A 24,632-nucleotide genomic window follows, 5' to 3' on the forward strand; every position below is an offset into this window, starting at 1 on the left:
AACTAAGGATTTTGGTTAAACATCAGGGACAGCAATAAGCAGGAAGCTAGTCTTGACACATTCCAAACCAGTCATCTTGAACAGATGAAGAGAAGAGCCTGGAAACTAAGGCTGCTAGCTTTCTGTCTGGCAAGGACCCACTTATCAGTAGTTGGGGTTGTGAAATCCATAGTTCTTTATTGCTTCGTTATTATCTTCATGGCTCTGTCTGGTTCTTTGATTTTTTATCCTGTCTCATGTATAATTAATTTTTCTGGGTGTAAACCAAGTAAGGTGGTGGGATATAACTGGATAGATGATCATGTTACAATATGTTAGGATTAATTAGTTACATTTCAGTAGAATGATTGGTTAAAGTATACCTGAAACTATGCCCAGAACCACTGGAGAAGATTTATAACACTGCTTAATATTTTGAAGTGGTGTCATTGTTTTGATAGAAAAAGTCAAATAATTTTGGGATGAAAATAGCAAACTCAGTTAAAATAATGCCAACAAAATCTGAAGTTCACAAATAAAGGGCCAGTGTTATCATAGAATCATAGGATACTAGGGCTGGAAGGGACATCGAGAGGTCATAAAGTCCAATCCCCTGCCCTCATGGCAGGACTCAGCACTGTCTAGACCAGGCATGTCCAAAGTCCGGCCCGCGGGCCAATTGAGGCCCGTGTTCCGATTTAATATGGCCCCCGCTTCCTCCCCCTCTCCTGGCTCCCCGGCGCTCTTTTGAACTGGCGCGCCCAGCGTGCCGCTTCCGGCCGCGCCGCCGCCGCCCATGGCCTCCGCGGTCCTAGAGCCTGCCCTATAGGGCACGTCCGCAGCCCCGCTCCCCCGCTCGGCTGCGGGTTTGCCCTGCCCCCGGGCCGCCGTGAGGCCGGCGTGCCCTGCGCTCTCCACCCGCCTCCAACCCTGCGGGCCCTCCGCCTTGGGGCTGAGAGTGCGGGGACGGCCCTCACGCATGTTCACTTCTTCAGATCTGGCCCTCTTTGAAAAAAGTTTGGACACCCCTGGTCTAGACCATCCCTGATAGACATTTATCTAACCCTGGGTATGTCTACACTACCCTCCTAGTTCGAACTAGGAGGGTAATGTAGGCATACTGCACTTGCAAATGAAGCCCGGGATTTGAATTTCCCGGGCTTCATTTGCATAAGCGGGGAGCCGCCATTTTTAAAACCCCGCTGGTTCGAACCCCGTGCAGCGCGGCTACACGGGGCTCGAACTAGGTAGTTCGGACTAGGATTCCTATTCCGAACTACCGGTAAACCTCGTACACTACCGGTACTACCTAGTTCGAGCCCCGTGTACCCGCGCTGCATGGGGTTCGAACCAGCGGCGTTTTAAAAATGGCGGCTCCCCGCTTATGCAAATGAAGCCCGGGAAATTCAAATCCCGGGCTTCATTTGCAAGTGCGGTATGCCTACATTACCCCGCTAGTTCGAACTAGCGGGGTAGTGTAGACATACCCCCTCTTCCTAGTCAGTTGCTTCCCATTCTGTATGTGTGAAACTGATTGTTCCTTCCTAAGTGGAGCACTTTGCATTTGTCTTTATTAAACTTCATCTGTTTACCTCAGACCATTTCTCCAACTTGTCCAGATCATTTTGAATTATCACCCTGTCCTCCAAAGCAGTTACAAGCCCTCCCACCTTGGTATCATCTGGAAACTTAATGGCTACGTCTACACTGGCCCCTTTTCCGAAAGGGGCATGCTAATTTTAAACTTCGTAATAGGGAAATCCGCGGGGGATTTAAATATCCCCCGCGGGATTTAAATAAAGATGTCTGCCACTTTTTTCTGGCTTGTAGAAAAGCCGGAAAAGAGCGTCTAGACTGGCCCGATCCTCCGGAATAAAGCCCTATTCCACGAGGAGTAACGGTAGTTCGGACTAAGAAGCCTAGTCCAAACTACCTAGTTCGTGCCGCGTGTAGCCGCGCGGCACGGGGTTTGAACGAGCGGGGATTTAAAAATGGTGGCGCCCCGCTTATGCAAATGAAGCCCGGGAAATTCAAATCCCGGGCTTCATTTGCAAGTGCGGTATGCCTACATTACCCCGCTAGTTCGAACTAGCGTGGTAATGTAGACATACCCTGAGAATGGTTATCCAGCCAGTTATGCACCCCCCTTATAGTGGCCCCATCTAAGTTGTATTTGCCTAGTTTATTGATAAGAATATCATTAGAGACCATATCAAATGCCTTCCTAAAGTCTAGGTATACCACATCCACCGCTTCTCCCTGAGGGGGAAATCTCGCTCCCCTGGGGTACAGAGTCCCCAGAAGGGTCCGAGGCAGGAGGTCAAATCAGTGAGGCAGGAGAGAAATCTAGAAGGAAAAACTTTATGATGCATGCATGCAGGCTGTCACTTCCAAGAGTGAAAGCAGCCCTGAGATACAGGTTTAGGTATCCTTTATACAGACTGCTTAGACAGTTCAGTTGTTGATTGTTTTTCTTTAACATATCAAAGTCTCAGCAGAAGTACTCTGAGACTTCTGTTCACCCCAGGAGTGCTAGAAGTAAGTTTTACAAAACAAAGGCACATGAGAATGTGGAGTGAGTAGTCTTACAAGGCAAACTGTGACAAAGATAAGAGTATACATGATAATTTGTGACAGACTAGGAGTATCCATGAATTTGAGATAGGCATTTGCAAGGGTCTTTGATTAGAGTTAATTTGATTTCTCTCTGTTACAGGGAGAGAGGCCTGAAAAGCTTTTAACCCTTACAGCAGTTTTCTTTTAGAGAGTTTTGATTTCTGCACAGTCCCCCCTTTAGACACAATTGGAGTTATTTGATTTTTCTCCCACATCCCTTATACACAAGACTCGTTATCCTATCAAAGAAAGCTATCAGATTGGTTTGACATGATTTCTTCTTTACAAATCCATGCTGGCTGGTCCCTATCACCTTGCCACCTTCCAAGCATTTACAGATGATTTCCTTAATTACTTGCTCCATTATCTTTCCTGGCACAGAAATTAAACTGACTGGTCTGTAGTTTCCTCGGTTGTTCTTATTTCCCTTTTTATAGATGGACACTATATTTGCCCTTTTCCAGTCTTCTGGAATCTCTCCTGTCTTCCATGATTTTCCGAAGATGATAGCTAAAGTCTGAGATACCTCCTCTACCAGGTCATTGAGTATTCTAGGATGCATTTCATCAGGCCCTGGTGACGTGCAGGCATCTAACTTTTCTAGGTGATTTTTAACTTGTTCTTTTTTTATTATATCTTCTAAACCTACCTCCTTCCCATTAGCATTCACTGTGTTAGGCATTCCTTCATCAAACTTCTCGGTGAAGACCGAAACAAAGAAGTCATTAAGCATCCCTGCTATTTCCAGGTTTCCTGTTACTGTTTCTCCCTCCTCACTGAGCAATGGGCCTACCTTGTCCTTGGTCGTCCTCTTGCTTCTAATATATTTATGGACTGTCTTCTTATTTCCCTTTATGCCTGTAGCTAGTTTGAGCTCGTTTTGTGCCTTTGCCTTTCTAATCTTGCCACTGCATTCCTGTATTGTTTGCCTATAGTCATCCTTTGTAATTTGTCCTAATTTCCGTTTTTATATAACTCCTTTTTTGTAGTTGACTAAAAAGTATTTTACACAAAGTAAAAATAATAAAAGCCAAAACAAGTTTTGTAGCATTGAATGAGTAATTTAATGAGCAAATAAGAAATGACAAAATATTTGAAAGTAAGTCAGATGACAGCTCTGTATTTGTTATTAGGAGAATATTCCCCTGTCCCACAATACATCCTTCTGTCTTTTCTTCTTTCCTTCCTTCCTTGTGCTATATTTACTTTTAAGAAAAGATTTGATCCCATTGATTGTACATTAAGGTGGCTCTCATGAATGATAGAGAAGTCAATGTCTCACTGGGATTGTTGACAGAATAAGAACTTCACAAGTGTTTCTTGGAAGGAAGTGACACCAGTAGATATTATTTGGTAAAGGATGATGTTGATATCGATGAGATTTCAAATCTATTCATTCAACATTGTACAAGTTAAACTGGTAAAATGCTGAACATCAGGCATGGAAGAAAACTCTACTACAATTTGAAACAAAGAATTAAAGCATGATATAACATGAGGTAAAAGGTCAGAGCTTTCAGCCGTTACTCAGATGAGTAACCCAATTGAAGTCAGCAGGAATTCACATCTAAAAGATGCAAAATGTAACCCTTATTTTCTAAAAGGTTCTGTTATTAAAAAGCAGAATTTCCATGAACGGAGGAATCAGAGGTTGTTATTTTATTTCAGTGTTGCAACGGCAGGAGGCAAGGCAATTTTCCTTGACAAACGGGTCTTCACATCCGGGGGAATTTTTTAAATCAGGACAGTTTGTGTAAACGTCTTCATATGTACAAGGATTAGCTGAAAATAAAAGAGAGCATGAAATCAGGCATTAACAAGAGGAAGGGGAAATGCATGACGCTGTTTCTTTTAAATCCTAATTTGATTGAGTAAGTATGCATCAGAGTATTTGTTTCTCTTCACTTTTATTTGTTCACCAGTAAAACTGCTAAAGTCTAACAGAAAAATTGCTCACCTAGTTTCACACATTTTGTCGCGTGGAACAATACTTTGTTCTAATACAGCTTATTACAATATAATTACAAGATGGACAAATCTGATTTGGTGGTCAGTCTCCCTGTAATAAAACTAGATCAGTTCTCTTTTACTATTTCCCATTAGAGTTTTGTCTGAAGAATAATCTATCCAGATTTCAAACCTAGTGTATTCTGTGAAGAGTACCATTATATCTGACTGGTACTCCAGGAGAAAGAAGTCATAAGTAACTGTCCTACCTCTCTTGTGGCTTTGCTTAGTGACTTTGAACAATCTAACTTTGTGTACCTCTACACAGCGGTGCTATTTTAGAATATTTCCGGTATCTCAGAATAGCTATTCCTCATCTTGACAGTACACCCATTATTTCAAAACATCTTTCAAAATAACAGGTGCACTATTCCTACATTCCTGTAAACCTCATTCCATGAGGAGTAAGGGACATTTTGGAATAGTGGTTTATTCCACCATGTCAGGGGGCGGAGATGAGAGCCTCCTCTCTCTGTCTAAGGAGGTTCACACACCACTTGGCAGCTTCTGTAGGTAGAGAGTCACTGAGGAGTCTTAGAATAAACTTGTTGCTCAGAGGCAAAGTGCTTGGTGCATGAAATACAAAGGGCTAAAATGTGTGATGCTCACTCACGTGGTGGAAAACATAGTTCTTCTGAAGGGAGTACAGCTACTTGTTCAACCATGAGGCCCAAAGGCTATTACTCAGAATGACAACAGGAAAATGTCATTTCCTTTATGGACTGAATGAATTGGTTGGTGGGAAGCAATTCTCTGTGGGAACTTCCTCTAGCCCATGTAGGTGTTAAATATTTTTAACATTGACACAAGGTTCTTTTTCTTTTTTGACGAGTGGAGATGGGGAAATTGATAAGGATCTCCGGATGCCTAATAAGCAGCATATATATAGATACATCTCTCTATGTAATCTCTCTGTATAACGTATTCCATAAGTTCTCTCGTTCCTTTCAACAGGACTATTTATTAGGCATTTATGTAGTTCCTAGCACAACAGGGTCGCAGCCACAATAATGGATTATAAGGGTTATCACAAAATAATACATGCAAGTAATGGCAAAGGCCTATTCAGTACAAAATCAGAAATGCAGGGATGGAAGGGACTGAGGCAGCATTCAGTATTCCTAGACAATTCTTGATATACTTACCTAACCAGTCCCAGCCTTAGGGCAAGGTGAACAAGGTGGTTGCTTTGGACCCCATGCCTTCAGGGGCCCGGGCTGCCTGATGCCCACCCGCCCGGCTGCTCGCCCCGCTGCCCTGGCTGTGAGGACTCACTGAGATGATTACTTCTTGTCCTATCCTGAGAGGACATGCAAAACAATCAATCCCATTCTCCTTTATATTGAAATGTGACATATGAGAAACCTGTCTTCATGTCCTCCTCAGAATTCTCATTGGTGGGGACATGAGAACATGATGACAGTCCCCTCGCAAGATAACAATCCTCCTCCTCAGAAGCATTTACATAAGCACCTATACCTGCTCATGTTTCAATATAACATGCCTAACAATGAGGGTGAGTAAGGGCTCCATGGGTAGTCTCCATAGGCAAGATGTTTGAGGGGATAATTCCCCAAATCTTTCCGGCCAAGTGAATTAAACATTGTCATAATAAATGACAACTTCACCATTGCCATACTTAAATTCTGTTAAAACTTACTGCATAGTCCATTGTCGCAAGCATCAGGGCAATCGCCACACGGTGTCCCTGATTGATACGGTGTGTTTATTCTGCCTTGGATATTCCCCCTGAAATGTTAAAATGAAAGAGAATAAGATGTAAAGCCAGCATGCAGTGCACATCTTCCATTATATGCAGGAAAATTTACACTGCAGTCTGGGATGTGATTTACAGCTACTGTAGACATCCCCTCACTACATGTACTATCTCTCCTCCCTACCTGTACCTAGCTGCCTTCCTACCCTGCTAAAATAATGACAATACTATGGGTCTGCAAAAGTGAATAAGGGTGCTCCGGTGTCAGACAGCCTTATACCACCTGGGCTGATGCCTGTTGTATCATATGCTCATTGCAAGATTTTACAAGCTAAGCTAGAATCAAATGAGTACCTTTGTATCTACATGTGCTGCAAACACACCTCTGGCTACAGTGTGGTATGCATCACACAGATATTTCATATGCCAACATGCCACTATTAAAATGTGTCAAAAGATGTGTGGCCAAACCTTTGCACTGCTTTGAGATTCTCACTCATTGGCTTCACTGGGAAGGAGAGATTGCTTACGATACGTGCAAGGACTTAAGTGCCATCCTGAAGAGAGGACTCACAGTTACCAGCACTGCTACTTCAGAGGAAGATGCAACAGACTCTGCAAGTTAACATTCCATAGGGAAAGTTTCTTACAGACCCCTAAGGATTTAGAAATTGGAGTATTTTCTTTTTCACTTACCCAGCTGTTAAGAAAAATGCTTAGAGTTTTCATCAGAGCAGACCTCACTGGGAAATTATTGAGGGTTTGGTGGATGCCTATATTTTCAGAATGTAATTCCTGCATAATATTATTCCTGAATTGTCCCCTCTGCCCATAAGCATGCTTAAAGATTATGCTGCAGTGTAGATGAAAGTTTCTTGGGTCATTCCAATGAATTAAAGCACTAAGGAATTCCACTAATCAATGAAATCCATAGTTAATACATACGCAGGGCAGTACTGGCAAACGTAATAGTACTGGAATGGTTGGTCAGGGCAATAAGCAACTGCACATCCAATCTGGTAAGACTTGTACCAAACCACCTGGAGACAGAATAAATACATGAATGAATATGAAGGACTCTATAGTTCAATATAATAAAATATACATTTAAAAACACGTTAGTATGAAGTCGAGATTTTGGCACACGATCTTATACATTTGGCTGACTAAAAGGTCCCTCCTATAAAAAATAACCTGAAAATCTATATAATTTTCACATGGTTTTACTGATCCTTTATAGAAAGGCCATATAGAATGTAATGGGGATAGAATCCAAGCTCATGGTACCTTCTCATTCACTTGGAATCTTTAAATCTGGACATAAAAAAAACAATAAATATATTGATTTAACCACAAATTGTTGAGCTCAAAGAGGAATCAGTGGATAAAAATATTTGGATGTTGTTATATGAAGCTCATAAGATTAGATGGTCATAATGGCCCATTCTGGTCCTGAAATCTAAGAAATACAATTCTACAGAACAATTGTAAACCAACCTATAGATATTTATCTCTCTAGTTTCTTATCTTGCCCCATTCCAGTAATATCCAAATGCCTACAAAATATATACAAATACAAACAAATTCTCTCTCACTCTCTCTTTCTTCCCTGGTGGGTAGGACAATCAGCTTGATTAGTTTATAACCAATTTATGTGAAGATGCGCATACATGTCTGAAGAACATATAGAAGGAAAGCTAACAGAAGGTGAGATTTAGGGCCTGATTCTGCCTTCTATCCATCAAGAACAACATTACTTCCACAAGAAAAAATCTAGAGGAGTATCCCTGCCAATGTGATCTCACTTCTTTAAATGAGGTGGGTTCTTTCATCTATCTCTCTGCCAAAATTGTGTGCGTCCTTATTTCTTAAAATGAGGTTAGACCAAGCTGATTTAAATGATCAAATCGTAGTGTATCCGCCACTTCCTTTGGTCTAATAGACCTCCCTGTGAGGATGCTGGTCAGGATATTTAGTCTACAGTTTCCACAGTTTTATTTTGTTATTTCTCCCATAACTTCTGCTCTGTTGGAATAATTCTTATCCTTTTCTCTGTTTATTCCTTTTAAATATATTTAGGCTGTTATTACTCCTACACCTGGAAATCATTTAGCCCAAAGATGTATCCATTAAATCATGACTATTACAAGTTGTGCTATGGTGCTTACCTGAGTATAATGGCCTATCACTGCTTCTGGTGGATTTGCCCCCGTGCCATATATGAAATTTTCCACCTCATTGTACCAGGTTTGGATGGCATCTGACCAGGAATTGGGTGCAGTTGACATGTAGAGATTTTCACCACATCCCACCGCTGGAAATGGAAAGGAAAGCATTCACAAAAGCTGATGAGAAGGACTTAAGAAGATGCAAGTGTTTTATAATATATGGAGATATACCATCTCATAGAACTGGAAGGGATCCTGAGAGGTCATCAAGTCCAGTCCCCTGCCCTCACAGAGGAAGGCGAAAAACCTCCAGGGCCTCCGCCAATCTACCCTGGAGGAAAATTCCTTCCCGACCCCAAATAGCGTTGGGAAAATCCCAAAGGTTCAAAAGTTACCTTTGGTTCTCAGAAGTATTCAACGATTCAGCTGTTTGTCTAAATCTCCATGCTAAAGACAAATTAGCCTAGATCTGCCTAAATGCCAAGGATCCCCCAAACTTCCATTACTGTCAGCACAAGACAATTCCTTGACATTGCAACTTGGTTCCTTCTCCAGTGTATCCTGAATAGTCTAATACTGACTATTCCTGCAGTATTCATCATACTGTTAACCAATGTAAATGACCTCAGTGAAAAGTGATTGAGTGTGAAACACAAAATTATTCATATCATTGGACAAGTTTGCAGATAAACGGTAGGAGACGGGGGAGTAGAAAGAGATTCCTCTAAAAAATAAATGTTCCCAGTTTTTTCAAAAGTTGAAAATTGCAAAATTTCATGGAAATATTCTGTCTTCACAACGTGCTCCTTAACGCTAAATATGATGCAGTCTTATTTCAGAATAGATAAATTCATTCATCCAGAATAGTAAATATTATTCATTCACCATAATACCAATACCACTGAAGTAAGAAATAGTTATATTACCAGGAAGCTGTTCATATACATGGTTCAGTGATGCATTTACTATTTCAAATTGACATTTTACTTACTAGTGGTCCTTTGCTCTTGGGGGCTGTGGGATAAAGTGCACTGATTTGCCCAATTCTTGGCATTCTCTGCAGCTGCAGCATTCCATTCCTTAATAAAATGAGAAACGTTAGATGTTCAGCTGCGTACCTCTTAGTGAGTAAACAGACACTTGGAAACAGTGTTTTCTTCATAATTCCTTCTCTTTCATCTGGATCATAAAAGGAGCAGCGCTCTATGGCTGCATCGCATAGGAGGAAACTAAAAATCATGGTGATTAGCTCCATGGAGAACATCTCACAAGACAACCTGGCAGACCAGTTGTTTTCCTCTTCACTTCCAAAGGAGCCATCATAATTCACAAGCTGCAAGATTTATCATATCCAGCTGCTCCCTTCCCTTCACAAGTCCTGTGCTGGATAACATTTTAGGCAAGAAAGGAGTCACATGGCATATTTTCTGCCACTGAAATGTTGTGCCCTTGAAAATTCTCTAGTAACATTAGCAGGGTCTGGGTACATCACAGATTACTTTGCAAAATGCATCTTACCATCCTCAGCATGTTGCTAGCAGTGGGGTTCACCCCTCTCCTTAGGGTATTATGCTTGTCAACAATCTCATTTTGCTGATCTGCCTTGTCAGTGGACAGGGCATCAAAACCTGGTTCCTAAATTAAAGAAATGTACGATAGTCATTGTTGTATGTGGTTGTGTGAGTCTAAAATATTGAGTTCATTTTGGTATGAAAATATTGGAAGAGTTTGTTTCCTTGCAAAGATTCTTAAATCAGCAGTAACTCAGTGGAAGTCAGTACAATCAATTCTAATTAATGTGTCCTTATAAACATCAGATCATGAAATGTTTAAAGTTAATTTAATCAGAATGAATCTATCAATCAGGCAGTAATTATGGGTGAGATCCTGATATCTTTGGTCTATGATATGTGGCATTTTATTCATGTCTGGTCCAAGTGTGACCAATTTTACAATAAGACGCTGATGCTAATATTTAATCTTAGGATTTTTAGACTGACAAACTCTTTTAAAATATATTGGGTCAAATCCAGTGCTGGTAAAGACAGAACTGGCTCAGCCTCACCTATTTATTAATTACATTGTGGTTGCTAGATTTGGCCTTTAGTCTGTCTTGAACACTTGTGTTGTTTTTGTGCTTTAGGGACTCAATGGTTTTGCAATTTCACTTTCCCACCTGAAAAAAATGACCAGTCAAAATCGAGAGTTCTGAAATTCCTGAAGTGAAATGCTTTATCTCATGGGAACAAATGTTTTCTTTTTTCAGATTTTCAATTTGCAAAACTATTTGAAAATTTTAACTTTTGTTGGAAACATGTTCCTCACCCAGCTCTCATCTTACCTGTCCGGTTGTTTGCTGCAGCACAGCAGCCAGGCCCAGGAGTAGAGCGAGCAGAATCATCTCTGAAAAGAGAAGAACAACCTCCTTTGTTCTCTGTGTATTTAAACCTATTACAGCAAAAATAAGCTGCCATATGCTATAGATACCTAAGGATATTTTCATTCAGGAAGGGGATGATTTTGACACCACTTCATTATACACTAGAGCAAGGTTTCCCAACCTATGGGTCAGGACCCAAATATGGGTCACCATTACATTTCAAAAGGGTTGCAAAGTGTCTCCCCAGGTGGCTCTGCCCCTTTTTGTCCCCCTTTTTTTGAATTGCCTTGGGTTACCAAGTCTTCTCGAATTGTCAAAGTGGGTTCCTATCTGGAAAAGGTTGGGAACCGCTGCACTAGAGAGAAAAAGCCTCCTGTCTTTCTCTGTTACTTTTAAAAGTACTAGGAACCAACCAGCCTCCTGTGTTTTTCCTCTCTGCACATGCTGGTATACAAGAGGGCTGTCTTTTAGACCGTGGCCTAATGCAGTGGTGGTCTGAATTAAATGAGGAGGGAGTTTCAAATTTCCTTGCAGGAAGAAAGGGGAGACATTACCACCGACGCCACCCCATCCTGGGGCTTTCATTACATGGCGACAGGTTTAGCTTCCACCTCGAGCTCCATAGGAATTTTTTCTATAGAGACTGCAGAAGTGATGTACTGACTTACCAGATGCACTACCTAACTCGGTAATATGCCCTTGCTAGACACATACGGCTGTGTCTACACTGGCCACTTATTCCGGAAAATCAGCCGCTTTTCCGGAATAACTTGCTAGCTGTCTACACTGGCCTCTTGAATTTCCGGAAAAGCACTGACGATCTACTGTAAAATCATCAGTGCTTTTCTGGAAAAACTTTTGGGGTGAACTATGCACAGCAACACAAGCCAGTGCAAATGTGGATTCAATTTAGCCCCTTAGGTGTAGTTCACACAAGTGCCCCCTGTTTGTAATATAAAGCAGGGAGGTGGCCATCTGCACAGAAGGAAAGATTTACAGCCAGATGACAACATCACATACAATCCTGAACAAGGGATGGTGTATAAGCTCCCAGAAGTATCCTTAGGAGACATTCTTCTCTGCTTCAGTTCCTACCTGGATTTCGCCATGCTTCTTTACCTAATAATGTATTGCTGGTCTATAGCACGAATGTAAACTTCTATTCTCAGCTCCCACAGCTTTGTCCATTACTCTGGCCACTGAGTACGGGCAGCTGCTATATCTTTTTTCTTTCTCCTGCTACCTGCTCTGAAGACAGACTAAATGGGTAAGTAAATACACCTACAGGTACCTCATCTTTGAGTAGTCCATATGTAAATGGTGAGAAGAGACTCCTTCTGTCCAGTGCAAATGCAGAGTACTGATCACAATCTACCTAACGATTCATTGATGTGTTTGCGGTGTTCGTGTTCAATGGGTCAGTGGTAATTTCCCACCACGGGTATATTGCTATGCAGTCATCAGGGACTGGGTCAGGATTGTGTCCCAGGAAAGATGAGTTGCTTCAGGACTTTCGTTACAGAAGTTTTGCCCATAGTGTAATTGTGTGAATGGGACACCGCAATGGTTTTTCACCCAAGGATGAGCTGATGAGGTGCAGGGCTGCTCTTGATGTTCACGTGGAGCCATATCCATTGCAGATGGCAGCTGTCCACTTCTTCCACTGCACAGGGCTCTTAGCAGTTGGGATGTGGGCTTGAACTGCATTTCTTACTTTGCCTTTCTACCTGAAGCTGGGTGCAATTCCAAAAGGGCTTGGGAGTATTTTGAAATCACTATAAGGCCCAGGATCCAATTAGCTCTGGGGCACTCCCTGTTATTGTAGTTAATATCCACTTAGAGGCTTTGACTCTCAGTGCTTACAGTTTACCTGGCTTGAGTATTGGCTGGGATGGAATTCACTTCCATCGACCCTGTGCCCAACCCCCAGACTAGGCAGGCTCTTATATTGTTGACTTCATTTTAAGTTTGGTGTAGTGGGATGGTGTAGTGGTGATGGTTCTGGTTTGAGATTTTCCTGGTATAATGAGGCAGACATTCCCATATGCTGCTGGAGGGAATCTCCAGGACAGGCATAAGGATCTTGCGCAAAACAGGGGCCTTGCACAAAACGGAAGCAGGAACACTGCTTCTTTTTGCGCAAAAAGAAAAGGCAGAAAATATGCTAATGACATCATGACTCATGCTAATGAGTCCCTCATTAGCATATTTTCTGCGGCAAAAACTCGCAGTGTAGACATAGCCTAATAGTATAATGGCCTGGTGACATCATCCTCCGGTAGCTGACCTTACTGCAAACAATAAGAGTTTCTGCTTCATTTGAACTAGTTTAATCCTGAGTTTTATGCAATTTTAGAACCAAGTTTCAAATCTCAGCTCCCCAGATACAGATTTGAAATAAAAAGTTTTGAATTGTCATCTCTGTCTGTGGCATATGGATTTATTATGGGCCAGTTCCTAAGATGGTAATGGAATCAAGTTTTCATTAGCTGAGCATCTGGCCATAACCTCTAAAATATATAAACATTACACAATTTAATGTCGATACTTAGGGTTGAGAGATGTAAATTATCTTTCATGGTAATACATTTTATGGTACTGCATTTAGTTAACTAAGCTATAAGAACAGGTTGAACTTCTCTAGTCTCGGCTCATCTGAGGAAGTGGGTGTTGCCCATGAAAGTTCATGATGATTAGAGAGAAAGAGAGACAGACAGACAGACAGACACTAAGGTGCTACAGGACTTCTCATTGTTTGTAAAGCTACCGATGAACATGGCTACCCCTCTACCCCTCTTAGACTCCCAAGTCCAGCATTCTCTGGTCTGGCAACATCTATGCTTCTACATGATTTTGGTTAGCCAGAGGTCCACTGATCATGGGTGTGGCCAAGTTTCATGTGGCCCCATAAAGTTTGTTTACAGCCACCAGTCCTGGCTCTCAGTGTTCTGTGCTGTTATTTAGCTCTAATGAACCCCTAAATGTCGTCTAAGGTCCCAGTAAGCAGTGGAAATATTGATAATGCTGCTAGACAATATTGACCTCCTTTGGGTCAATAAATTCTCTGGGTCAGCACCGGTCAGTTTCTGAGGTACCAGATTAGAGAGGTTCAAGCTGTACTATGCATTTCTTACCGTAGACCTTTATTTTGCTATTTCCTAATGTAATAGTATGCATGACTTCCCCAGCACTATTGACACAAGAAATAATATCAATAATATAAACAAAATTCTTGCATTTCGTTCAGCACTTGGGAGGTGGTGTTTTTGCTAAATTTGTAGCTATCCGTAAGTATTAAAAGCAAAAACGTGTCTGATCTTGGATGAAACAGGTTCCTGAAGGGAGGTTCCAAAGAGGATGGAGAGAGGCTGTTCTCAGTAGTGACAGATGGCAGAACAAGGAGCAATGGTCTCAAGTTGTGGTGGGAGAGGTCCAGATTGGATATTAGGAAAAACTATTTTACTAGAAGGGTAGTGAAGCATTGGAATGGGTTACCTAGGGAAGTAGTGGAGTCTCCATCCCTAGAGGTATTTAAGTCTCGGCTTGACAAAGCCCTGGCCGGGTTGATTTAGATGGGATTGGTCCTGCCTAGAGCGGGGGGCTGGACTTGACGACCTTCTGAGGTCTCTTCCAGTTCTATGATTCTATGATAAGGGGACGGTTGGATGAAATAACATGATCTTGGTAACTAATTGACCATTCATTATCAGTTGGAAATAGGTCAATGGAGGGATGATAGGAGTTGCTATAGGGAACTTTCTGGCTGTCTGGCTGGTGAGTCTTGCCCACATGCTCAGGGTTTAGCTGAACGCCATATTTGGGGTCGGGAAGGAATTTTCCTCCAGGGTAGATTGGCAGAGGCCCTGGAGGTTTTTCGCCTTCCTCTGTAGCATTGGGCACAGATCACAGCTGAAGGACTCTCTGCATGTTGGGTCCTTCAAAGTATTTGAATGCTTCAATATCTTTGATATAGGTGAGAGGATTATTCTAAGAGGGGTGGTTGAGATTCTGTGGCCTGCACTGTGCAGGGGGTCAGACTAGATGATCATAATGGTCCCTTCTGACCTTAAAGTCTATGAATCTATGAATCTATGAAACCAGGAAACAACTGTGGTCTCAGCCAAGTGAAAAACATCATTTTTCACATTTAAATGGAGCTGGCATTAAAACTCAGGAAAATAAATGTTGTGGCAGGTTCTGAAGTGGAAATAACCCACTCATTGAAATTTTAAATATTGTTAAATTTGCAAATAAGGCTGAGAAGTGTCCTCCAAAGATATGGCAGAAGTGTTTCTGTTATCAATTTTGTAAATAAACAAAATACAACTGATTGTACATGAGTCGAAGAAGTTACAAAAATGCCTGTTGTAATATACTGAAAGTCAGTGGGACTTTTACTTACATACATGTTTAGAAAAACTTCAATCCAAATGTCTTTGCTTAGCATAGAGGTGGCTAAGCTTTGCTTGTTCTGTAGCCCCTTCTGGACCTATCAGCTGCCAGAGTACCGCTTCCCTTGTCATCACGGATAATTTGTGTGTTTTTTACACTACCTATTTTTAACTAGCTGTGATGTACAAATAGAGTGCGATCAGCTTTCTGCTCTGTATCTGTGCAAAGCTTCACTGACCTCTTTGGATGGATCCATGTGCACCATTGCTGGATCAGTGCCTTAATATCTCCAGGGTGTATTATTTCAGCATTACAGGCAGAAATCTTCTAGTGTGTGCTTCTGTTCCCCTCCCTTGGGAAGACTTGGTCTAGCCTAACGTATTCGTACAAACTGAACAGCTTTCCTCTTGATCTCACAATTCAGTTGTATTATTACTTATCTCTTGATACACTTACAATTTCTACTTGGGTAGTTTATGGCTATGTAAGGAGACAAGATCCTTATCCAGAGGATAATTTTATCTAAGCCAGGAGTGAGTACAAAGAACTTGAATGTAAAGGGAAGATTTACACTTATGAGAGGATTGATGCTCTGGAGATCAATCTTGTAGTGCAGGGTTGGGGAACCTAAGGTCTGGGGGTTGCATGCAGCTCTGGGTTGCCTGGATCTGGCTCCCAAGGCTTAGGGCCTCCCCACTATTGGGGAGCCCATGCTGGCGCTTCAGCTCCCCGCCCCCACGCCACTTCCCTGCAGACTTCTTACTTTTGCTAACTAGCCCTTTAGCTATTCATTACCTTGCCTCATTTCATTGAAAATAAAATCCAGCCATTTTAGCACTCTAATATTTCAAACAGTCTTCTCTATAGAAGATTATATTTAAAAACCTGAGAACAAGGTCTTCATGTGTTAAATAAAGCAACAGAAAGCTTACCTGTTCTTTCGGGGCAGATAGGAAAAGTCTTCTGTGCCTGTCAACAGTTTGCGGCGATGAATGGATTGCTTCTCTGGACCATTATATATAGCTCACCAGTTTCCTGCTTTGGCAAGGTGATTCAGTGTCACAACAGGTGAAATAATTCCCTAACTGGAACTGGATAGCACACTGGCTTTGTCATACATACTCCCCCAAAATTTGTTATTTGTATTTGATTTTTACTTCCTTCTTTGGTGTATTTTGAAAGAATCAAGAAATCTCTACTTCCAGGTAAGCTGACTTGAGTTTCTTATATATTGTTCATGATAAATACATTTCACAATCAGAGCGAACTGCATAATCTCATGTCAGGAAGGGTTACTACAAATAGTTGACACACTTAAGTATCTCTACATCACAGTGGATCTAATATTCATCTACACCAGTGGATTTCAAACTTGAGTACTGTTAGAAAAAGTACAGGTGACCCAGAAGCAGATAAAGTAGATGGGTGTCTTTATTGTAGATACTCATTCTGCCAAAACTCTGGTCTGAGTGAGTGATACATTAACCGCAGATATATTCTTTTATCCAGGTTAGTATGTAAATACACATATGTATTACAACTCCTCTTAAGCCCTACTTAGAGGTGTAAACATGCATTAAATAACAATGTGATGAATAGAATTATACCTGTCCATTTACTGTGTACAGCACTTTTAGTGGAAGCATGTAGTTCTCACACCACAAATTCCCTAAATCAGAAGAGGTGGGGAGACACGACCCTGTTTGCATACTTTATGAATCTGGGAAGTGGGAAGATAATGCTACTTTTATACACAGAGTATTCATTAGAAAGTTACATTCTTTGTTCATTCCTTATCTACCCTAGCAAGCAGGAAGGGAAAGGGTAGCAAACTCTGTCTAGCAAGCAGAAGAAATTGTGTTGCCTTTGCTAGTCTTTCCTATATCATTGTAACACTTTCCAACACCCCCTAGTTAGCCCTTACAGATTCCAAAACTCCCCCATTCTCTTCAAAGAAGGGCTCAGGCACTTTTCCTTCCAGCACACTGGCCAGCAGGACCCTCGGGCTAAAGGCCCTGAATCCAATTGCTCAATATCTTAGTCCACCAGTCATGCTATGGGGAGGCAGAAAAGGTGGGTTATGAAATGAGTGGGTCTTACTTTAAAAGTATGAGTTTTGGGGAGAGGCTAGGGCAGCACATTGCTTCAACAACCCATTACTGTGACTGATAATATAATTTGTACAAGCAATATCCCTACAGCATGAGTAATACAACCAGGAAGGAAATGAGTGTCTGTTAGGTATGTTGAAAGGTCACAAGCTACTTCAATCCAAGCAGGCAGTTCAGTTGTCAGTCGGAATGACATCCTAGGCTACATCCCACTGCATTTGGCATTCTTTGGCCAGGAGCTGCCTTAGCAAGTGTGTTAAAAGGTCCCAGTTCATCCAGGTAGATTCCAGTACTGCTTCAGTCCGGTTAATTGGCCTTGTTGGGCGCCCAATTACGTGAAGCTGTTGCACAGCAGGGACATGGGTTTGGTAAGAGGAGTTTCCCAGCTACAAGGAGAAGTTTCCCTGTCTAAACCCCACCCACCCCACACATCTCCCGCTCTCCAGAGTCTGGCCATTAAGCACAGCTGATCCCTCTCAGCCAATTCTATTTACCTGCTGCACGCAATGTTGGGTAGCACACTGGTTCTATACTTTGTAAGAAGGCTGGTTCTTGTGACCACCCCTCCCAGGTGTTTCCTGGTCCTGCCTGTACTAACCCATATGTGGTAGCATACCTCAGACCCTATTAGCAATCAATCTTGTTGTATGCTCCAAGTTGAACTTGCCAGACTGGTTCTCAGGTCCATTTGCTTCTACAACTACCCCCAATCCTTGGCTTTAGAAGGGTGGCTGAGACCCAGTTCCCTCCAGCCACTCCCGGGATAGTAAAGGTACATCAGCCTTATCATGAGTGTGCATTCCCCCAGGGCTGTGCGCCAGGTGTGCCTAAAGGGCCAGTACTCTTTTAATTGGCTGGCTACATTAGTCCCTTCCAATTCAGTAGGCCATAGCCCAGCAGGCATCTTATAGGGCTTACAAGGTGACTGGTCAGGGTTTGTTGAACCTGGCCACAGGCTTCTCCTCCCCATAAGATAGCCTTTACACTGTTTACAAGTTCAGCCATGAGGGACTTAGTGATATTCCCAACGATTAAAATGATATCCCTCAGTAGAGGATCAGCTGAATAAATTGCAATAGCCCTCCCCTATCTAGTAACCCCAGAGCACGTTCCAGATGCTGAATTTGAGAAGTGGAATCAGCTCCCTGTAGCGAGCTCCAACCGTCCCATATATAGTGTGTAAGGACTCGCCATCTCCATGTGCTCTTTCCACCAAGTTTGTAAATGCCCAAGGCAGCATCTTTTCTCCTACTTTGGTAAACTGGGAACTTACTCCACCGCCTGTAACCCTCGTTGTTCGAGGAATAAAGGAAGTCAGAGGCAGAGTGCTCTATTTAGAAAGAAGTGCTGTGTAGCAGCTCCCTATTTCGAAAGAAGCTATTTTGAAATAAGATACTCAATTGATGTGGCTCAATTTCCATAGCTTATTTCGAGTTAAGCCCTGCAGTATAGATGCACCCTAAGATATCAATCGGTGGGGAACAGGGCGATCGATAGATATCTGGAAACATGATGCATTAAGAAGTACAGGCCTAGAGATGGGTGTGTGACCAATAATTTGGCAGGAGATGGAGGGCAGGGAGAGGAAGTGGTTTAATTAGCCCTGATCTAAACTAGGACTTTATTATTTTGAAATAACTTCCCTTATGTCAAATTGATAAGCAGAATGTCCACACTAGGAACCCAGTTCTGCAGGCTGTCTGAGGGGCACCAGGCTCTGGAGGCTGCTTCCTCCTCCAGTGGCCTCTTCCGTGGTCTGCACGCTGTTGGGATAGGGGGTAAGGTTCTGGGGATTCCCTCAGCCTGCAATGGTCCCTCTCTGGCCTGTACACTATGTGTAGAGGTGTGAGTCCCTTCCCCCTCCAGTGACCTCCCCACAGCCTGCAGGTGGAGCCCTCCATGCTCTGCAAACTGACTAAGGGAGGCCAGGTTCCGGGTTCTGCCTCCCCCTCCTCCAGTCTGCAGACTCCCCATAGTGGAGGCAGGTTCCACATTTGGGGCTGGGAGCTACTCATCTGGTCTGGAGGCAGGCAAGATGGTGGAGCCCCAGCTCTGCTGGCCACTCTCTTGGTGCTGCAGCTACCACCAGTGCCCAAATCTAGTATTGCATCCCTCTTCTCTCTGCTCCCTCCCTTTCTCTGTTCTGGAAAACAGTCATGAGGCTACATCTACACAGACTTTTTTTTTGGCAAAAGATATGCAAATCGCGCTTTCATTTGCATATCTTCTGCCGATCCTTTTTGCAGAAGAGGTTTTGCCTCTAAAAGCCCCATATAGACGGGGCCATTTGTTGGAACAAAAATCTTTTTCGTGAGATCCTGTAAAGTTCCTTTTTTTGAGGAATGAGGGATCTTGTGAAAAAAGGGTTTTTTTCCAACAAATGGCTCTGTCTACATGGGGCTTTTTCGTGGCAAAACGTCTTCCGCAAAACCCTTCCAGCAGTGTAAACATAGCCTCACATTCCCACCACTTCCCATTTTACAGGCACAACCACAAACTGATCTTGGTTTAAGTTATGGTAAGAGGAAGTTGCACACCAAATTTGGTGGTCCTAGCTCTTACAGTTCAGGAGATCTTGAACAAATGGATTCACAGATACACAAACAGATGAACTCACAGATAGACAGATGCACTCTAAATATATAGAGATACTGGAATGTGTCTGTCTATGAGTCTGTCTGCAAGTCCATTTGTTCAAGAACTCCTCCTAATTGGTGAGAGCTAGGGCTACCAGATTTGGTCTGCAGCTTCCTCTTACCCTAACTTAAGGTCAGAGGTTGGTTGTGCAAGGAAAATGTCAAGTGCTGAGAATGGGACTGTTTTCTAGAAAGGAAAAGGGCAGAAAGGAGTGGCAGAATACTCACAGTGACCACTGGGGGCGGCAAACACAGGGGAGAGCTATACTTAGAGTGACCACTGGGGGCTGCTGCACCACCAAGAGTGAGGCCAACTGGGGCTAAGGCTTTCATTTTGCCTGTCACTAGAGCCGTTCTCCACCCCAGCCCCTGGCCACATCACTGGGGGAGGGGGAGCCCTTGGTGGATGGGGAGAAGAGTCCCTGCCAGTCAGGGGAGGCTGGGGGAAGAGAGAAGGTCTCTGCCAACCAGGGAGGTGGGGGAAGCTGAAGTGAGAGAAAAGTCCTCAGCTGGCCAATAGAAGTTGTGGGGGGATAAGCCCCCTAGTGGCCAGAAAGCTGGGGAGAGAGAAAAGGCCTTTGCTAGTCGGGAAGGCTGGGGGTAGGGCGGGAAGGCCTATCTGGCAGGGGAGGGGAGAGAGAAAGCCCTGCTAGATGGGACGCCCTGTCTTGAGTCCGTCCTCAACCCCCCTCCCTGACTACTGCATCTGCCCCCAGTATCCTCCTCTGTTACTATATCTGCAAGGCCCCATAGAACTCAGTCAATGCTAGGTAAGTCTTCTAATTAGGTATAGTTACTTTTCTTTGAGTGATATCAATGTAACTCACTCTACCCCTAAATTCATGGGTAGCCAACGACTCAAAAATTAATTACAACAAAATTAATTACACTTCAGTTAGTCTATAAGGTGCCACAGGACTCCTCGTCGCTTTTGCAGATTCAGACTAACACGGCTACCCCTCTGATACTTAACAAAATTTAAGTTCATGACACACAGGAAGCCTGCTAAACAACCTATGGGGGAAGAGTCAGCATGTTTTCTAAAGGGAAATTGGCTCACCAACCTACTATCATTCCTTGAGGAGGCCAAAAAGTAAGTGGATAGAGTGGCTATAATGTACTTACATTTTTAGAAAGCCTTCGAGAAGGTCCCTCACCAAAGACTCTTAAGGGAAGTAAATGCCATGGGAGAATATCTAAACAACTAGTGGGGCCCTTGGATGATGGAGATGCTAAAGGAGCACTCAAACATGATAAAGTCATTGCGGAGAAGCTAATAGAATTCTTTACTTCAGTCTTCACAGCTGGGGAGATTCCTAAACTTGAGCGATTCCTGTTAGGTGACAAATCTGCGGAATTATCCCAGACTGAGGTGTCATTAGAAGAGGTTTTGGAACAAATTAATAAACTTAATAGTAACAAGTCACCAGGACCAGATGGCATTCACCCAAGAGTTCTGAAAGAATTCAAATGGGAAATTGTGGAACTAACAACTCTGGTTTGTAACCTGTCCTTAAATCGGCTTCCGTACCAAATGATTGGAAGATAGCTAGAGTGATGCCAATATTTAAAAAGGGTTCTAGCAGTGATCCTTGCAATAACAGAGCTGTAAATATAATGTCAGTACTGGGCAAAGTAGTTGAAGGTATAGTGAAGAATAAAATTGTCAGACACATGGATGAATATCATTTGTTATGGAAAAGTCAACTTGGTTTTTGTAAAGGGAAATCATGCCTTACTAATCTGCTAGGGTATGTCTACACTGCCAGCCTAGTTCAAACTAGGGTGGCTAATGTCAGCATTTGAACTCGCAAATGAAGCCCGGGATATAAGTATCCTGGGCGTCGCCATTTTTAAATGCCGCATAGTTCGAACTACCTGCCCGCGGCTACACGCGGCACATACTAGGTAGTTAGAATTAAAGCTCCTAATTCAAACTACCATAACATTATAGTAGTTCGAATTAGGAGCTTTAATTCGAACTACCTAGTCCATGCCGCATGTAGCCGGGGGCAGATAGTTCGAACTAGGGCCCTTTAAAAATGGTGGCCCCTGGGAAAATGGAAATAAAGCCCGGGATATTTAAATCGCGGGCTTCATTTGCAAGTTCAAATGCCTATATTAGCCACCCTAGTTCGAACTAGGATGGCAGTGTAGACACACATAGAGTTCTTTGAAGGGATCAACAAACATGTGGACAAAGGGGATCCAGTGGATATAGTACACTTAGATTTCCAGAAAGCCTTTGACAAGGTCTCTCACCAAAGGCTGTTAAGTAAAGTAAGTTGTCATGGGATAAGAGGGAAGGTCCTTTCCTGTACTGATAACTCGTTAAAAGACAGGAACCAAATGGTAGGAATAAATGGTAAGTTTTCTGAGTGTAGAGATGTAACTAGTGGCATCCCTCTAGGGTCTTTCTTGGGACCCATCCTATTCAATTTATTTATAAATGATCTAGAGGAAGGGGTAAACTGTGAGGGGGCAAAATTTGCAGATGATACCAAACTGCTCAAGGTAGTTAAGACTAAAATAGACTGTGAAAAGCTTCAAAAAGATCTCACCAAACTAAGTGATTGGGCAACAAAATGGCAAATGAAATTTAATATTGATAAATGTAAAGTAATGCACATTGGAAAAAATAATCCCAACTATATATACAATATGATGGGGATTAATTTAGCTACAACTCCTCAAGAGAAATATCTTCGAGTCATTGCGGATAGTTCTCTGAAACATCCACTCAGTGTGCAGTGGCAGTCAAAAAAGCAAATAGAATGTTAGGAGTCATTTAAAAAGGGGTAGAGAATAAGATACAGATGTGGTCGCCTCATTTCAAAAAAGATATATTGGCATTGGAAAAGATTCAGAAAAGGCCAACAAAAATGATTATGGGTTTGGAAGGGTCCCATATGAAGAGAGATTAAAAAGACTTAAACTTTCCATCTTAGAAAAGAGGATGCTAAGGGGGGACATGATAAAAGTATATAAAATCATGACTGGTATGGAAAAAGTGAATAAGGAAAAGTTATTTACTTATTCCCACAATAAAAGAACCTGGAGGGTCACCAAAAGAAATAATAGGTAGCAGATTTAAAACAATTATAAGGAAGTTTTTCTTCACTCAGGTCATAGTCAACCTGTAGAACTCCTTGCCAGAGGATGTGGTGAAGGCTAGGACTTTAACAGGGTTCAAAAAAGAGCTAGATAGCCATTGATGGGCCTAATCTCCATGAATATATTAGCTAGGATGAGTAGGAATGGTATTCCTAGCCTGTTTCTCTAGAGGTGGGTGACTGGGGAGGGATCACATGAATATTACCTGTTGTGATCCCTCCCTCTGGGGCATCTGGTATTGGCCACTGTCGGCAGACAGGATACTGAGCTAGATGGACCTTTGGTCTGACCCAGCATAGCCATTCTTACATTCTTAATAGGGAAAGTCTTCTCTTGGATTGGTGACTGGTTAAAATATAGGAAACAAAACATATGAGAGAAAATGGGCAATCTTCAGTATGGAGAAAGGTAAATATTGGTGTCCCCCAGAAGTCTGCACTGGGACCTTTACTGGTGCTACCTAACCACATCATGGTTTCTACTGGTTTATAAAATGGAGACTCAGGTCTTTGATTCACCTGGAGTGCACTGGAAAATTCCACCACTAACTGACCTGGTCCACTGTAAAGAATATACAGATGTTAAAGGTCCTGTAGAGACTATAGGATACAAGGACCACATGCAGTTAACAATAAACCTAAACAACTGCCTTTGCTACTAAATCAGTATGTGGATTAATTAGGCAATCAGATAAAAATCTGCTTTGCCAATTATTTGCGTAGGGCTGGGACAGCACACAGAAAGAACATTCATAATAGCCCTCATATGACAACAACAGTATTTTGGGACTATTGCAAAAAGAAAAATCAGGTTTTAGAGATGAATGCACATTCCGTACATAGTGACACTAGCTCAATGGGTTGATGTCTGTTATTCACAGGTAATATAGAAATTGCCAAACTGGATCAGATCAGGGGTACATCTAATATCCCATCTCTCACAGTGTCCAGTACTAGCTAGTTCAGAGGAAGCAAAAAGCCCAGTGGTACCCTATTCCCCAAAAGAGCTTTCATTCTTGGCTCGAGTTCTTGGAATTTGGTTTACCCTGAAGCACAATTTTTTCTGAATATTCCTTCTAAAAGAAACTTTGGATGTTCTTGTGATCCACATGTAAAACTTTCTGTCAGGTGAGCTCCTGAATCAATTGCACAAAATACCAGTCATAGACCCCTGTGCAGATACAAAATGTGTATCCACATTCGTATCTATATGCACAAACATGAAAGATGGATGTCCGCATCTATATCCCTGGATGCTGATACCCGTGGATATAAAGCAAATATCTACAGATCTGGTAACCCTTTGTAGGAGGTGTCCCTGAGCAAAGAATTCAAAATTCATTTTGTATTTAAGGGGGCGAGGAGCAGGGAAGTCCACCTGAGCAATTGTCTTAACCCAAGGAAGACCTTTCTAAATAAAAATGAATTATATTGCCTCTTTCTTCCTACAATCCCTACAAAACTCACAAAAGAGAAATTCACTGAGAAGTCTCTCCATTGGCATCAGGGGCCT

The 24,632-nt window shown here is 42.4% G+C and overlaps 1 protein-coding gene across 2 annotated transcripts; it reads right to left on the reverse strand.

Annotated features, from left to right (window-relative positions):
- Positions 1 to 3,616: 3,616 nt before the first annotated feature.
- LOC102459047 (cysteine-rich venom protein TEL1-like) lies at positions 3,617 to 16,332 on the reverse strand. 2 transcript variants are annotated; one of them, XM_075923362.1, is made up of 8 exons: positions 16,192 to 16,239; positions 10,829 to 10,935; positions 10,006 to 10,122; positions 9,479 to 9,566; positions 8,488 to 8,633; positions 7,265 to 7,359; positions 6,263 to 6,351; positions 3,617 to 4,377 (listed from the first exon to the last, which is right to left on the reverse strand). In XM_075923362.1, exons 2-8 carry the CDS (start codon positions 10,886 to 10,888, stop codon positions 4,250 to 4,252), a joined length of 723 nt encoding a protein of 240 aa, XP_075779477.1. In that variant the 5' UTR covers positions 10,889 to 10,935; positions 16,192 to 16,239; the 3' UTR covers positions 3,617 to 4,249. The 2 variants fall into 2 exon arrangements, with proteins under 2 accessions (XP_075779477.1, XP_006137085.2); XM_006137023.3 differs by having other exon boundaries at positions 3,623 to 4,377; positions 10,829 to 10,890; positions 16,192 to 16,332.
- Between the last annotated feature and the right edge of the window lie 8,300 nt (positions 16,333 to 24,632).

The sequence above is a fragment of the Pelodiscus sinensis genome, chromosome 3 (assembly GCF_049634645.1).
Source record: "Pelodiscus sinensis isolate JC-2024 chromosome 3, ASM4963464v1, whole genome shotgun sequence".
NCBI lineage: Eukaryota > Metazoa > Chordata > Testudines > Trionychidae > Pelodiscus > Pelodiscus sinensis.